The sequence below is a fragment of the Sturnira hondurensis genome, unplaced genomic scaffold (assembly GCF_014824575.4).
Source record: "Sturnira hondurensis isolate 20B ecotype Veracruz unplaced genomic scaffold, ASM1482457v3 Scaffold0010428, whole genome shotgun sequence".
NCBI lineage: Eukaryota > Metazoa > Chordata > Mammalia > Chiroptera > Phyllostomidae > Sturnira > Sturnira hondurensis.
The window spans coordinates 24,440,443-24,458,529 of NW_028083059.1; the positions used below are offsets into that span (position 1 = coordinate 24,440,443).

Genomic DNA, 18,087 nt, shown 5'->3' on the forward strand with positions numbered 1-18,087 from the left:
TACTATCTTATAATTGACAGAAATTGTGACTATAAACATTGACAATGACTGATCTAAATATTTTTTAAATATGATCATCTATTTTAAATATTTATCTCTCAGTAACCAAAGTTAATGACAGTGACTGGAAACTTTTCTCACAAGATTCTTCATATAATACAAGAGGATCTACTTTTGTTCATAAACCACTTTGAGCTTTTCATCTCTAAACAGAATAACTTTGCTTTCTTAACTAGCCCTTCATAAATCTAATTATTAAATATATTTCTAAAAGATTCTTATTCTTCAATTATTTTCCTCTTGTCTAATTCTAAATATGTTAGAAAACTTATTATTTGCATTTTTTGCATTTATATAGTTTAGTTTTACTTACCAAAAATGTGGTAATAATGTTGATAGGTGTCTTAAGCTCTGCCTGTTTTATGCTGACATAATTATAAGGGTGGGAAGGATAATCATGTAAATTTGGGGGGAAAGAATAAGGACTTGATTGTTTCCTTAGGAAAATGTTACCCAAAGCATATGTTCATTTTATCTAAAAATCAAGTCCTTATTTAAAAATTTACAACTGGCTCTAACAAGTTTTTAACTTTCTTGAAAGTACATGATGAATTTGAGTGGGTAGAAAGAACATTTTGGATAAAATAAAAATTAGTCCATTAAAGCAATCATTTATTTATTTGCTAAAAATGTTAACTTACTACAGAATGGATTTGTGCCAGTAGTATCCAAAAACACAGTGGTCCTAAGAGATCTTTTTTTTCTTTCTTTTAAAACATCTTTCCATAGCTCAGCTTGATAACCTGAGATTTGAGAAACACAACATTAGAAACTGGACTTCCATCAAATAGCATGCAAAAACTTCAAATTATTAAAGAAACTAAAGGACAATAATAAATAACGTATAATAATAATAATATTCATGTATTTTTACAATGTCACAATTTTCCAATAATTTCAAATTTTATTTAATTACAATGATAATGCAATCTCTGGAAATCTTATCAGAGCTTAGTGTACTCCAAATTGCTACAGTTCATTTGTAGACATTTTTTACAATTGTATTACATGTTCAGAATTTTACTTGTAACTCTTTTTAGTAAATTCAGTGGAATAAATTTATTAGATAAAACTTGAACACTAAATTTAGCTTGATGAGTACAACCCCCAATACTTCTATACATACATTGATATAAATATGGTATGCATATGTATATATTATATACATTATATAGATAGCATCTACATACACTATGTATTGTTATAAGTAATATATATTTTAGATACATAAGTTATATGTACTTAAGAAATCTGTATTATACACATATACACACATATTTAAGATGCTTTCAATTCATGTATTTGTCTATTTCCACTTGCTACCTCCAAATTTGAGATCTGAATATAGTAGAAAAGACACTTAACTGGGAATTCAGAGGTCTAACATAAGTTCTTACTTGTGCCCTTAAACAATCCATATGTTCATTTGAAGTCACAATTTTCCTGTGTATATGGAAAAGCAATGGGAGCAGAAAAGCAATCCCCAGCATGAGCTCTGAAGAAAACCAATTCTACAAAATGTCTTGTGAACTAACAGATCTACAAGAAAATAAGTCTGGCAAAGCTTGCTTATTTCCTGTTTCTCCTTAGCAATTCTGTCCTTTAGTACAAACCTCCTGTTGAAGAAAACTGTGGGAAGCTATTTAATTCAGCCTTTGTAATTGTTACGGATTTCATTGAGCCTTTTGGGCTTTGGAAACATTTCTGGCAGATCTTGTCATGATACTGATCGGATATTTACATGCTTGTGACACGCTCGGGGTCTACTATCCTCTTTAGAAAACGATGAACAAACAGCCTTGAGACTCTTCCCAGCTTTAACATTTTATTTTTATGCAGAATATTTTTTCACTAAATTTCTCACTGGCAAGCTTTTGTTTTTAGAAGTGACAATACTTAACTGCTCTTACCAAGCTTTATCAATTTCAAAGGTGTGAACCACGCATGAGTCATGTCTACTTGTTAATAGCAAATGAGAAGCTAATTATGCTTCATACCATTTCACTTGCTCCTAACACTTCACATAAAAAAAAAAAAATCAGTGCCAGTAAGATTGCACAAGTCTGTTTCTTTAGTGGGGTTAGAGAAGGATTACATATAGATAATGAGATTCTTTTTTTCTTTTTGATTTTATTTTTTATTTTTTTCCATTTTTTACATTTAATTCTTGTTCAAGATGAGATTCTTTTGGATACCAAGCACAAGGATCATCATGAAACCACCAAATTCGTCCATTACATATACCACAGAAAGGCAGTTTCTCAAGTTCCCCTCACTAAATATGCTAAAAATATTTAGTAGAAAATAAACTATTTTTTCTGGTTGTTTGTCCATAGATAATTGCAATTATCCACAGATAATTTGTCCATAAAATGTTGACGTAGAAATAATAAAAGCTTCAAGCAGTAAATACTAACAATTATATTACTCATTTCCCACAAAAATTACAGTAATTACAACAATCGCTCTTACCTAGCCTAGGGCATGATTTTTTCTCAAAGTCGCCACAATCCACACATGAACCAGTTTTGTAATCTTTGTATGAATGACAAGGAAATGAAATAAAATTGCAGTTTGTTTCCAGAGCTGCCAAGAACAAGTGAACTGCTCTCTGGTGGTCGCATTTAATAAATTTGATTCCTTAAGGGTTAAAAATCAAGCAAAAGAATTATAGGTGTATTAATCTAAGTTCAAGGAAATTACAAAAAAAATTAAAGATTAAGTTCCACTCAATACCATGTTTTATGAATATTAAAGTGTTGACTGTAATGCAGTGTTATCTTAAGCAACTAAATAAATCATACCATTAAAAACTTAAATTTTGTATGTATTTTACATGATATAAGAAATTTTTCTAAAGTAATAATTAACACAGCAAAAAACGCTTAATTTCAATAATTTAACAAACTCTGCAAAAATGGTTTCACCATACTTAATAACTAGTGAAAATATCTATCTTTTCTAAACTCACATCCTTAACATTTTACTCAGTGTCAGAGATGACTATGAAAGCAGGTGATTTTAAAATTTTATCACGTCCCTTTCCTTTCCCAATGCCTCACATCCTTATCCCTTTGATTAGATTTCTCTAGCTGAAGTGCCATTTAGCGTAGTGTTACTTGACCAGTTGCCACCGTAGAACTCAGGACATTTCTCACTAAGGTTCTGAGGTTAGCCAAATTCGACACCTGGAGCTGTTGCTCAGCCATTTCTGTAGAGAACACCCAAGTGCGATAGTTTGTAAATCCGTGTTTGTACAATACTATGATGATGGTAGAGATGAAATCCTGAGCAGATTTACATTATTATATGATACTCGGTTGGCAACATGTGCTCCTTCAATGACATAACTTTTCCTAATGTTAAAATTATGATCTAAAACTGCTGAAACTACAATATACTAGGTCTCACCCATGAACATATGGGATGTCAACTGGTAACCTTTACAAACTGAGAAGGATAAAACTAAACGATTTTCCACCAATCACTGCTGATTCATGGGCAATAGTGATCAAAATCTTGCCTTTAGATTAAGAGGGCACAAAGTCTATTGATTGCCTTTCATCATTTTGAATCACGTGTACTTCATTTGGAAATGCTATTCGTATACCTGAAAATATTGATTTAGGACAGCCAGGCTGCTTTTTTCCTCCATTTGGATAAAAATCTATATGTCCCAAGGGTTCTTTAATGCCTAAACCTGAGAAGAAGAGTACCCAAGAATCACAAAATACATACAACCAGATCAGCAACAACTGTATAAAATAAAATGCCCTATAAAATCTACTGAAAGAGACTTTTCAATAGAGTTTTATGGCTCAATCTATTGAATGAGCCATAAAAATATGGCTCATTAATTTAACACATTTACCAGCCACCAGTTTACTGTGGGCCCATCACAGTCCTTTGCGCTATGAATATAAGTGAAAAAGAAAAATGGAGCAAAAGTATCATCATGAAAATTGCACTCAGTGGAAGTAAGACATAATAAACAAGTAAAAACAGGATTTCAGACAAGTGCTATAGAAAAAAATAGAATAAGAGCAGTAAGAGACTAATGAAGGGGGTATTTCACACTTTTAAGTAATTTAGTTAGAGAATTTCCTACTGAGGTGGTGAGAGTTGAGCAAAGACATGAAAGATGTGAGCGAGACAGTGAGCCAAGTATTATATATAACTGTGTGAGCATGCCTGGGGTATTCAAAGAAACCAGGAGAGCTAGAGTAAAATGTGTAAGAGGGAGTATTGGAAGAAATGAAGGCAAATCATATAGGACTTTTTAAGCAAGTATGATGACTTGTTCTCATTCTGGATAATAATGCCTAGGACTTGGTGCTAGATTCACAAGTAGAAAAAATCTACATATGTGTTTCAGTTGGAACAGGTTGGGCCAGAGTGACATGAAATATGTAGCTGTTAGTTAAGGGGTTTTCTACATTTGTAGATCCTTAGGGTACTGGGAAAAGTGCAAATTCTGTGTCCATTACCAAAATAGGGTCTATAACCCAGGGGATCCATGGAACTGAGAGAGGGTAGCAAGCTCAGAATATTCAGGACTGTGATTAGATAAAAATCTTGCTGCCAAGTAAGACTGCAGTGCTTGGGCTTCAAGCAGAAGAAATATCTAACCTACAACATAATGAACTCTTGGAGAGATCAGTAATAAATTTAGCAAAACAAAGATAAATAGATCAACAGCAAGGACTAAGATGCAACAACTTGATTTAATTCTAGCATGTCACAGGACAAGTAAACAGCTAGTGAAGTGTCCCCAGGGCATGAGAACTGGGCATGGGCATCACAGGGGAGTAGATTCAGCACATAAGGAAAGAAAAAGCATACTTTAGATTACTTCCTTAGAACCCTTTGGAATTCAGAGAAGCATGTGTGATTTGATTGTGGCAATGTAAAGTGTATGCTAACCAATCCCTCCTTACATTTCATCATCTGCTTAGTTTGTGGAATTTAAGCAAGGATGAACAAATCTTCTGAAAATGATTTTTAAAAAGTCCAATAATTTTTGAGATCTTTAAAATCTCCTCACATCTGCACTCAACACGAAGTTTCAAGACTAAGGGTTACAGGTTTAAAGCCATCATTTTCTCCAATCTGCCACAGGAGTAGAATCAAACCAAGATGACATCTCGGGAATCATGAAGAAGCAAAAGATATTTATTATGAACTTAGAAACAGTCAATTCATGCACATTATTTCCCTTTTATTAGATGGAGGGGACAGGGCAGCTTGGTCTGTTTTAGGACTTTCATTTCCTTGGTTTCAAGAAGGGTAAAGAGAGTAGATAAGGGTTTTTAATTCTTTTTTATTATAGATGTGACATGTAGATGTGGAAAAGAACATAAAGCACAATGCTACTGATCATTATATAGCCAGTAGCCACTTAACCAGGTTAAGAAATACCCAGGTTAAGAAATAGTAACTTAGAAGCACCTCATGTGCCCTTATCCAATCACCAGTTTCTTTCTTTTACTAAAGATAAACACACATCTTGTCTCCTAATAAAATCTTTTTTTTTACTTTTAAGCATATCTCCCAAATTATTAAAGTTTAGATTTCATCACTTTGAAAATTTCTATAAATTGTCATAAAAATATCAAAGAGATCTTTTGATCTCTATGACATCTAGTGGCCACTTAGATCTGACAGGCTGTCATCAAAAGACATTGAGAGTACAGTTGGTCCTCCATATCTTTGGATTCTGCATCCATAGCTCAACCAACGGAACATCAAAAAATATTCAGAAATAATTGTTATGTTGTTGCTGCCATGTAAGATGTAGATAGGACTTGTAGATAGGTCTGTGATGGCTACATCTGTACTGAATATGTACAGACTTGTTTTTGTCATTATTCTCTCAACAATATAGTATCACAATACTTACATAGTATTTACATTCTGTTAGCTATTATAAGTAATTTAGAGATTAGTTAAAGTAAATGGGAGGATGTATGTAGGTCATACGCATGCACTATGCCACTTTATATAAGGAACTTGAACAGCTGTGGATTTTGATGTCTGTGGGGGTCTTGGAACAAATCCCCTACAGACACAGAGAGATGACTATACAAGTCAATCCAAAAGAGTTTACTAGGAAAAGTTGAAGATGTGAACAAAAATAAAAAAAGGCATAAAGACCTAATTCAAAAGGCTACAGGCAGAATAGAAATTGGAATTTCAGAAAGTAAATTTCAGACAAAGAACTTGAGAGTAACTGGGCAGCAGGTGTGCTGTGTGTGGTAATGTTAAGCTGATACAAAGAACTGGAGATAAAAGAGACTTGAGATGTTGGGGCTATCATGGTAGGAATATGAAACTGGGCACCACAGGTTAATTTAGATTTAAAATACGGAGCAGAATTGTTCCCATTATAGGCTCAGCCCACTGACATATAGACATAGAAGTTGAAAAATTGTCACCTATGGCATTTATACTCCTGAAAAATCATTGGTATGGATAACCATAAAGTGAATTCAGAGGAATATGAGAGCAAATAAATGACCTGGACCAAAGAGAGAAGAAACCTGGAGACAGAAATAGGGTAGTGTGAGTGTCACTTCCTCCTGTCCCTGTCTTAGCACCACACCCTCCCCATGCCCACAGCCACAGCATATCTTGATCAGAGTGACACACTGGTGAAGTGTAGACTCAGTAATCCAAGGTGTGATTTCAAATTCTGCCTCTGTCACTTACTGGCCCTTTGACCTCAACCCTAGCTTCCCCATTGGTAAAAGGGGATGATAATGTTCACTTACCTCATAGAAACTTAGAAAAATTCCATAATTCGCGTAAAGAAACTAAAACATTGCCCGATGTATATGAAGTGCTCAATAAATATTAGTATAATCAGTTTCAAAGGGGATCAGGGTCATCTAAATCATTACTTGAAAATGTCTGCAATGTACTCTGGCCAAAACTATCAATAGTCTGTTAGACATTTTCATGAAGATAATTAAAAATGACAGAGCAGATATTTCCCTACCTGTAGGGAAAGGTATTCTCTATCTGTGCCTAAATTGCTGCATTCACTTCTAGTTGGCACACATCACAGTGAGAAAATGCGTGGAGAGAATGGTACCCTAAATGCATTAAACATGGGGGACATTATGATCAAATCAATAAAACTCTCCATAGAATGAACAGGGTGAAGTATTGTGTTTACAAATTTCAATTTTTTGATAACATGATGTTTCTTGAAATACAAAGGAAGAAGCTGAAGGCAGACACCACATGATTTGACTCCACATGCTATTTGACACCACATGATTTCACTAAATTCAAAAAATATTCTTGTGGGAAATACAGTCACTACAAAGTTACAGGTTTATCATCACGTTCCCACTACTCTTACTCCTCTTATGTTCTCCTTCCCCAGAGTCTACACCCCTTTTTCATTTTCAAAAAATTAGGCAATAAATCCTGCTTTGGTACCATCAGTATCAGAGTGGATGACATCCACAAACTTTGCATCCGTGTAATCTAATCTGCCATTTGATGGTTTTCCAGAGAATTTTGGCCCAGCAGGGTCAAGACCTGAAATTCAAAAACGAAACTGTCAATCTAGTAATTAAGTCCTACTGTACTGTTTGTTAGATAATATGTTTGCATTATTATTACATTATAAACACAAGCCCGCACAGTTTTAGCTTAAACCTGTCTTAATGCAAATTTTAAGATAAATAAAATTGGGTAAATAGCAAGTATCTTTAGTATTTGAAAAAGCACTTTTTTACCAATCTTCAGAGTTTATGAATAACAGAGCATTAAGCCACACTAGAGAAACCTGACAAAATTTTGGAGAGGCTTCTTTCACACTTTTATTTAAGGAGTAATTAGAAAAAAATGGTACAACTTTAATAATAAATAAGTACTCCAACTCCTAAGGCAGAAAAATCAGTGGTATCCTGGTCCTAGCTTGAAGCTTGTATCTTATTGTTCATTCTGGATCTATCTATATATAAGTCTAAAATGATTTTGAAGTGTCAGAAGCAACATGGGCTATGGGATAAAACATATTTATTAGTTTTATATCTAAATAAACATGTTTAGCATTCATTTCTCACAAAAGTTTACCACAAACACAAGGGAAAAATATACCATATTTTTGGACTATAAGATGCAGCCCCCAATTGGGGAGGAAAATGGGGGTGCATCTTACAGTCTGAATGTAGCTTACCTGGCTTGCTGTGGGGGACAGCGGTGAAGCAGGGTCACAGAGCATTAAATATTTTACCACGGTTTTTGCTTCAAATTTTTTTTCCTGTTTTCCTCCCCTAAAACCTAGGTAAGTCTTATGGTCCAATGAGTCTTACAGTTGTAAAAATATGGTATTAAAAGTTCCATGCAGTATGAATATATTTCTGATATATTTGAAATTCTAAATAAAAATTCTAGGCTCATTACCTACTAGAGAGTATCAAAAAAAGGAGGGAGAAGATAAAAGTCAATGCCTAGGATGGGAGGTGGGCATGGCTGAGGTGGGGTGGAGTGGTGGGAGGGAAATGGAGACAATGGTACTTAAATAACAATAAATTAAAAAGGAGACAAAAAATGCGTTGAGAAGATCTATGCAATGGAAGACACAATCATCGTAAAAAGATATTTTAAAAAGTAAACTATAGCATTGCTTATCTCAGGCCCTTCTATTATTCCTGGTTTATTTAGCCCACTTACTGAATGAAACAGAAATTTTTCTCTTCCTCTAAATTATTCCAATGTGGAAGTACCACATCTTCTGGCCTAGCAAACTTTCATAATTGCTTGGATTGTGGAGCCTTTCAAACTGGCCTAATATGTGTGTAAACACACCTTAAAATAAAGAGTAGGATTAAACTGAGCTAGCATGGTGATTGAAAGAAAATGAGCTTTGGGTGTTAGAGACTATTGTGTAAATCCTGGCTTAGCTGTTGCTAACTTTTTAACCCTCTCACATTTGTCCAATTAACCTCAGTTTTCACATCTGTATAATAAGAATGATATTAAAACTGATTAAAGTATACTAAAGGTTTGTAAACATCTTAACAATCTGTAAAAGTTACCCACATCTCCCCTCCTCCTTTGTTTAACTTTGTTAAAAATTCTAATATCTTTTATTTACATTTGACATTATTACAGATCTTCAATGGGCATGGATATCCATTGTTTTTTAAAAGCTAAATTGGTTGGGGAGGGATATTAACCTACTAGTTCTAAAATCGCCACCATTCNTAAAAATTCTAGGCTCATTACCTACTAGAGAGTATCAAAAAAAGGAGGGAGAAGATAAAAGTCAATGCCTAGGATGGGAGGTGGGGATGGCTGAGGTGGGGTGGAGTGGTGGGAGGGAAATGGAGACAATTGTACTTAAATAACAATAAATTAAAAAGGAGACAAAAAATGCGTTGAGAAGATCTATGCAATAGAAGACACAATCATCGTAAAAAGATATTTTAAAAAGTAAAATATAGCATTGCTTATCTCAGGCCCTTCTATTATTCCTGGTTTATTTAGCCCACTTACTGAATGAAACAGAAATTTTTCTCTTCCTCTAAATTATTCCAGTGTGGAAGTACCACATCTTCTGGCCTAGCAAACTTTCATAATTGCTCGGATTGTGGAGCCTTTCAAACTGGTCTAATATGTGTGTAAAAACACCTTAAAATAAAGAGTAGGATTAAACTGAGCTAGCATGGTGATTGAAAGAAAATGAGCTTTGGGTGTTAGAGAGTATTGTGCAAATCCTGGCTTAGCTGTTGCTAACTTTTTAACCCTCTCACATTTGTCCAATTAACCTCAGTTTTCACATCTGTATAATGAGAATGATATTAAAACTGATTAAAGTATACTAAAGGTTTGTAAACATCCTAACAATTTGTAAAGGTTACCCACATCTCCCCTCCTCCTTTGTTTAACTTTGTTAAAAATCCTAATATCTTTTATTTACACTTGAAATTATTACAGATCTTCAATGGGCATGAATATCCATTGTTTTTTAAAAGCTAAATTGGTTGGGGAAGGATATTAACCCACTAGTTCTAAAATCGCCACCATTCCAGGGCCAGGTGGGCACTAGAATTATTGAATACGGTTACTTTGTAAATTATGTAGTTGTCTAACCACTATCCTGAATATCTGAAACTAGTACAAAATAATATGGAATGTCAACTGTAACTTAAAAATAAAAATTAAAAATAGTAATAACAAATTAAAACAAAATAGTCACTGACTGACACTTAGGCCAACTATGAGGTCCAGGAAACCCTTTGGACACCGGGACCACTGGGCAAGGGGAAATAGAACCTTACTGGCTGGATGGCATCACAGGCAGAGAGAGAAGCTAGCTACCACCACCCAGTGACAACACACTGAAGAAGTGGAAGCATGCTTGTTGTGTCTATCTAAGCCACTTCTGACTCTGTCCCCAGAAATTAAAACACGCTCCAAGACGACAGTGGGCAGAGAAAAAGAAGTCTTATGCTCCAGTTTGGGTTCTCTCACAAATTACATTGCATCACAGAAGTAGGAAGACCAGACGGCCATGATTTTCCCAGGACGAGCTGCTGTGCTGTGTGGTTGTAGCCTGGAGAACTCAGGGGAACACCACTTGCACCGTATCCCTAGAGATGTACACAGTTCAACCTGGGCAGCCATGCTCTGCAGCCTTAGAGCCAATCCATCCCTACCATAAATGGAAGTGTTTCAATACAAAGGAAATCTATAATTCTAAAAAAAACCCAGCACTCTAAAGGGAAGTATGAAATTCCACATCAGCATTATTTGGCTACCATTATTTGGCTACAGCATTATTCAATAATCTCAATATTCTCAATGTGATTATTTTCAATTCTATAAGGGTAACTTAAGCTCAGTTAAAACTAACTAAAACAAAGACTAGTATTTGAATATAATACAAAAAATAATTGTGTATCATTTTATTGCTTAAATATTATACCTGTTAAATGTAGTTATTTCTAATGCTTAAAATTATGCTAAAACATTGACTTTATCAAAAATATTTTACCTGTTATTCTTCCAAGTTGACCTTGAAATCGCTTTCCAACATATCCACTAATATGAGCCCCTAGGCTCATACCTATGAAATGAAAATTATCAAGAGATGCTCCATGCTTCTGCAATTGAAAGTACAGTGTTACCATATTCATTTCAGAAAATCACCAATTATGCCTTTGCCTCAATATTTTAAAGTTTGTTATTCTTTCCAGTTTAGTCCATTTCTGATACATACAGAATAAGTTTTGTAATTTCAAAACAACTATATCGTCATTCAACTTCTATAAAATACCTGATTTTTCTCTATACATATTTAATAATTACATTAAAATTTTACTTAAAATTTAAAAAAACGTTCTCATATATTATGAAGAATAGTATATGCAAAATAATACATTTAGTTAATAAAGTATTTTGTAACAATAATAATTAAAGATCACTGGGTACTTTGTACTAGCTACCTTAACAAGTGTCATAAATCTCATTAAATATTCACAATAGCACTGAGTTATTTATTTTTATCCTATTGCCTAAAACTATTCCTGGAACTTGGTTTTTTTAAAGATTTTATTTATTTACTGTTAGAGAGGGGAAGGGAGGAATGAGGAGAGGAGGGGAAACATCAGTGTGTGGTTGCCTCTCACACGCCCCCTACTGGGGACCCACCTGCAACCCAGGCATGTGCCCTGACTAAGAATCAAACCAGAGACCCTTTAGTTCACAGGCTGGCACTCAATCTACTGAGCCACACCAGCCAGGGCTCTTCCTGGAACATTTAAAATGCTGAGTAAATATGCTTTGATAATGAGTTGCCCACAGCCACATATGTGTATACTTAGAAGAGCAAAAGACACACTTCAAGTCCAGGTCTGTTTAACTCCAAAATACATGCTAATCAGATTATGTCAAAAATTCTTGGAAAACTGAACAGCGTGAGTAATCATCCTCACTTGAGAGATGATAAAATGAGACTCATAGATGTTAAATGATTTCCCCAGATCACCCGCTGGAAAGTGACAAAATTTGATCTTTCAAGCCTAAATTTAAACACCTCTCAGAGTTCCAGACACTCCTCCCCCGTAGGGGTGGAGGTGGGGGCAAATTAGAGCTTAAGTGAGGGAGAATTTCTTCCCCCAGGCTCTCAAGGAGCAAGTCATGGTCCAGTTTACACACTAACACATCTGATGACTTGTAAAAGATGTGGAGCATTTACTTCTAATGAAAAACTGGACACAGGCTTCCCACGTACAGAGTGGCAATTTTCTTCAAATTTGTCAGAGCAGTTCCCAGAAACCTGAGGGAGTATCACTTTCAAGTTTAGTGTTACTGATCTTTTCTTAACTTCTCAACAGGAAGCCTTTGCAAACAAGGCCACTCTTAGAAATTTATCTAACACTACAAATTTCATAAGTTCATTTAACATCCATAATTCCCACACTTTGAGGAGCCTGTTAATTAGTTAAAGACCACTGGAATAAGAAAATATCAATTATGCAATGTAGAGATTTTCAGTAACAGCAGAGTTGCATCATTTACCTCTGTGTCTCTAAAAGGATGATTTGGTTTAGTCCAAATTTGAGCATGTAAAAATAATTATAGTAGCCAATTTTATTCAATGATTATAATATTTTCATATGAAAGGCATTGCTCAAAAGTTAATTTCACTTAATGCTTAAATATTGTTATAAAGTTTTGTTATTCCAAATGAATAGCTAAGGAAATGAGGCAGAGAGGTTGAGTGATTAATTAAAGTTACACAGATGATGAGCTGGATTTAGTCTTTGAAAAGCGCCGATCTGACCCCTAGCCACTACATGTAACCACGTGCTGGATATGTTCTGCTTGCTCAATTTCAGCAGAGTCTTGGAAGATAAGCACCACACAACTCAAAGGCCGATTTCAAGCCCATGATTGACTCCCAAATCAGATACCGCCCTTTTTCTCTTGAGTGCCCATCACGGCATCTCTCTCCAGACAAGACATGAATTCCCATGTGGGTTAATTTAATAAACAGATGACTTAAAACTGTCCTGAATTTATTTCACCTGTCCCAACCTTGGACCTAAGTGCTAGACAAATGTGAATGAAAAAGATCTGCCTCCAAGGTTGGCAGAAGTAAGAAAATTTTCAAGTTGTTTTTCCCTCATTTTTTACCAATTCACACTTGATTGATTATAAACATATTAGCTATAACTTAGAAAAATATCTAAAGTATCTAATGCTTATGTAGTTTACTTCCTATGTCCACACAGAATCAATACCTTATCCTGAAATCTGTATAGGCAAAAAACCCGTAAAAATTTTAAAATATTATATGACAAAATAGTAACTTAATCTTTAAAATATTTTTTTTAAATTAGATTATGTCTAGGCATAAAATTATCCATTTACACAAATTTAAAAAAGCTGGCTGCACACATTACCACATCAAAGCAGTAAATCTGCGTGTTTATGAGGAAAAAAGCATTAAGCATTAAAAGTAGTAAAAAGCACCACTTCCCTGGCCATGTAGCTTTTTTGGTTAGAGCACAGGTGCGAGAACGCGATTCCCAATCAGGGCCCATACAAGAAGCAACCAATGAATGAATAAGTAAGTGGAGCAACAAATCAATGTTTCTCTCTGTCTCTCTCTCCCCCCTCTCAGCACAACAAATAAAAATTTAAAACAATTATTAATACTTTGTAGTGTTGCCTAACACACTGTAGATTGTATAACACATAAAAATACATAACATTCCAGACTTACCAAAAGCCTCTGAATGCACTCACTCAAACTCACGGCAACTTTTCTGGCATTGTTAACTGCTCTATCGTAAATAAAAGTTGTAGCACCCCGGTTCCAGTCTACTACCACTATGTTCATATCGTCTTGATTCAGCAAAACCCTTAGAAGTTTCTGAAGCCACGATGGAACGGAGCCCATTGGTCTGTATCCATGAATCAGCCAGACTGTTTTCTTACTTGTGTTGAAATTAACGTTGAGTGAATCATCCTGCTCCAACAGTGGCTCCGCACAGTTTAGGTTAGTCCTTGTATACATTAGCAGAAACATCTGCATCTTGGGATTAAATAAATCTCGGAAGGAATCCTTTATACTTAAGTCAGAGAATTTAAGGCATGGTCTTTTACTCTCTGGAATAAAAAAAAAAATCAGTATTCATTTTAAGCTCAGTACTGAGCCAGTATTCAATTCCATTCCTGCTGCTCTTGCAAAAAATAAATTGAACTCAAAGGGTAGGGAATCTAATTTCATTAGCACTTCAACATAATTTACTAAGTAACTACAATGTTAATTTGTTGATTATTTATAAAGAAACTTTGAACAAAAATATTTAAGATTCACAGTGAAAGTAGAGGTAAATGTGGTTAAAAATGTTCATCTGTGAAAAACAGCATCAATATGATAAAATCATTAATATTATTAATAAAAAATTATGTGTATCAATAAAAGCAGATAAATCATCAATTTTAACAGAAAGTGTGCAGAAAATACTTGTATGTGGGTAATACGCATTAGAAAAATATATTTTACCTGAATAGTGATCAAATAAATACAAATCAAAACACTGGTATCATTTTTCTTATCAAATTAAACAATAGAAGAATCCTTTTAATACTATTTGTGATGGTAATAAAACAATTATTCATATACATGAATGCCAAGACATAAGTTATACAACATCCTTTTGACATTTTATGTGTGTGTATCACACACACATGATCTTAAAATATTTATTCTTCCTGATTTTTTCTAGGATATATATTAATGAAATAAACAATTATATTAAATGTAAAGACACAAATCACAGGGTTATGCATAATCACACAAAAATTTAAAACATCTTATGTTTCCTCATCCCTGTGTGCATTTTACCTATGTATCTATGTATCTATCTATATATCTATGAATCTATCTGTTTGTATCTTCCTACCTACCTATCCATTCATCCATCTATCTTAGAAGGAAGTAGGGCAGAATCTAAATAACTAAGCCAAATCAGTAGCCATTTGCTAGGCATTGCTAGGCATTTGCAGTTAATTGCTAGGCACTGACATAATGGCTGCTTGATATTTTCTTTTTCATAGTTGTATTCATTTTATTATATTAAGTTCTTTAAAAAACACTTGACTAATCTGTTTTTCAGAAATATTTTGTTTATTGACAGAAGATGTAATCACATAATTATTTTCATATTGAAGAGTTTGATACATGACCTCTGAGAAGTATATAACAGAATCTTTAGCAGAGAAGGGAGTAGGATGTGTAATTTGAATAAGGCATTCTTATATAAATAAATTATATAAGCTTATGTACCATTCAAGAAAATTTTTAAAAAATTCAATAAAAATTTCTTAGGCATGTGAGAATTTGAGGAAAACGTAAGCAAGCATAAGAGTTTGCATAGTGTAGGAATGATTTTGAGAGTCACTGAGACCTTTAATTTCTTTATTTCCTGTTTACTGATAATATGTAAAAGGTCTAGTATTTTACCCAACAGAGACAGAAACAAACTTACTAATCATATATGAGTTTTCCCAGTTAAGAATATAGGCAACTGCCTAACTACTAACAAAAAATAATAATAATCTCAGAAAGTCAGCTCCGTAAATGTGGAGGATAAACTGTGATGTCAGAAAGATGTAAACCATGAGTTGACACAAAGGTTAGGAGCCTCGACTTCAAATTCCTCTTTCTTTCAGGTTAAGGTATTATTATTATACATTACAGAAACATAACATGCCTATAAAGAAACTTCCAAATAAGTAAGATATAAATGATAGACTATGTTTTAGTACCACGTAGATTCAATATTTGAACTGTGAGGCTTCAGAACAAATTGCCCTAAAATCTTTCTCTGTGTTTTTCAGATTGTTTGAGCTAAAAACAACCAAGACCCTCTAGGCTCGAGAGGAATTTCTATCCCCTCCCCTTAACTATATAGACAAATTTGAATTAGGGGCCTTGCCTATATTTAGAGATTACCTAAATATACTCTTTTTTTTACCTATCTCTGGGGCATGGGAGACTCCTAATTGCTAGACAGCTGCTATGATCATCCTGGAATTGACCCCCCCAACCCCCCGGAAGCCCCAGGTACCTTACCTCACCCTTAGCTTAGACTCTCATATATCCCATTTTCACTTTCTGTCTTTGAATCTCTCATGCATGTGGGGTTCCCATGCATACATATGTATTAAATTTGGTTATTTTCTCTTGTTAATATATCTCATGCTGATTTGATTATTAGACCAGTTGAAAGAACCTTGAGGTTAGAGGAAAATTTCTTCCTCCTCCACAAAATATAAAACTCAAATATTTCCAAAATTTATATTTGCTCAAATATCTAGTTGAAGAGAAGCAAAAAATAATTTGAATTTCCAGGTTACAGTTTTAAGGTTATTCAAGTATGCAGTCAAGAATTTTAAATAAATCAAAGAAAAAATGTTTTTGCAACACCCCTACAAAAAATAATTCATCATGAATTTTAAATGTTACTTTTCTTATTATCATAAAGTAGAACAATTGTACTTTATTGCCATAAGGTAATAAATAACATTATTAAAGTTAGTAAACTTTAATATCATAAACTAGAAAACCAAGAGAAGAAAGTTCTACTTTATTACCACAAACCAGTTTGGGTTTTGATTTTGCTTTAGCAAAATAGGAGAGAGAAAAAAAGGAAGAAAGGAAGAAATTGAAAGTTGCCATATGTGTTTACTTTGTTTGCTTTGCAATTGATAATATTCTTATGTAAAATTTCCTCAAAAGCAGGGCTATTCGAACTAATGCAATTGAAACAAGATGTTTATTATGTCATAATTTTCAAATACTGAATTTCTTTATTACTGAATTATTTTAATTTCTCTTGAATATTTCAATTTGTTCTCTATATCTTCTAGTTACAAATTATCTGGAAAGTAAATACAGAATACAAAAATTACTAAATATATAAATACATATACACACATATATATACACTAACTTTCTTCATAGTAATCTGTTTCATATCATTAGTATCCATAATTACATTTTTGTAATATTATGTCAGCATTCTCTATCCCACAATATAAAGCATATTCATTATTTTATAGACAATTTTGAAAGATAAATCAAATTATCAAGTTCTTACCAGATCTTGCCCAGCACATCAAACAGAGAAATATGTAAACTCTCATTTGGAACCTGATGAAATTTTTTTAAAAATGCACTGATTCACCAAAAAAGAAATTCTGAAATTCAGCGAGGTTTCTCCTTGGTAGGATTGTCACAGTCTGGTAGGTTTTAATGAAAACGATCCTTGAACTTTTGCTCCACCCTGTTTGTTGAAAAGGTGAGGTAATTTGTTTTCTCCCAATTAGCTTGTGGTTGTGAGGCAGATTTTTAAGTCAAAGACTTTGTAATAAGTCACAAACATTCAACTACACGAGCTGAATTTCAGGGAAAGAAAGAGCTAATTATATCTTCTTTTATTCCTCTTAGCCTCAGGATTTCAGAAGTGGTTGGGAAGAACCTATTTGTTGAAAGCCTAGAGCAAATGGGATGTTAGCAAATGCTAGAAATGGAAAGAGTCAGAAAAAGTTGTGGTTTATGTTCATTTTGATTATAAACTAAGTTGCCTTTATACACCATAAAATCAATAATGAAATCCATATCCATCAAGCTGTCAAGTATAAAATATGGCTTTTTCATGTTTGTGACATTTCGCAACCCAAACTCAGTAGCTATTTTAACATTCAAAATGCTAGCCTCTCTCTTGAAGTCTATAATTTTAAAATAAAAAAATTGTTTCTAGTATAATGAACATTTAAAAAATTATTATAGGTTTCCTTTACACATTTACTTAATCTTTCTTATTTTCCTTCCAGCAATGGACTTTAGTAGGCAAGGAAAACAGAGACCTGTTTTAATTACATGACTTATAAGTTCAAAGTTAAAATTGTCTTTTAGAATTTTAAGTCTGTATACTTCCAAAGATACTTTAAGAACAGACATGTTTAATTTAAATCATTGATTATCAAAAG

At 33.7% G+C, this 18,087-nt stretch overlaps 1 protein-coding gene across 4 annotated transcripts in view; it reads right to left on the reverse strand.

Moving 5' to 3' along the window:
- The window catches only part of LIPI (lipase I), a 38,829-nt gene extending 21,588 nt beyond the window's left edge, over nucleotides 1-17,241 (reverse strand). The window contains exons 1-7 of one of the 4 annotated variants that reach the window (XM_037058852.1): nucleotides 17,196-17,241; nucleotides 13,811-14,196; nucleotides 11,075-11,183; nucleotides 7,507-7,608; nucleotides 3,671-3,760; nucleotides 2,533-2,595; nucleotides 702-803 (exon numbers count right to left, since the gene is read on the reverse strand). In XM_037058852.1, the coding sequence (XP_036914747.1) occupies nucleotides 702-803; nucleotides 2,533-2,595; nucleotides 3,671-3,760; nucleotides 7,507-7,608; nucleotides 11,075-11,183; nucleotides 13,811-14,196; nucleotides 17,196-17,241 (898 nt within the window). Of the gene's footprint in view, nucleotides 1-701; nucleotides 804-2,532; nucleotides 2,701-3,670; nucleotides 3,761-7,506; nucleotides 7,609-11,074; nucleotides 11,184-13,810; nucleotides 14,197-17,195 lie in introns of all 4 variants that reach the window. The other 3 variants (XM_037058850.1, XM_037058849.1, XM_037058851.1) reach the window with 3 other exon arrangements.
- Nucleotides 17,242-18,087: the final 846 nt, after the last annotated feature.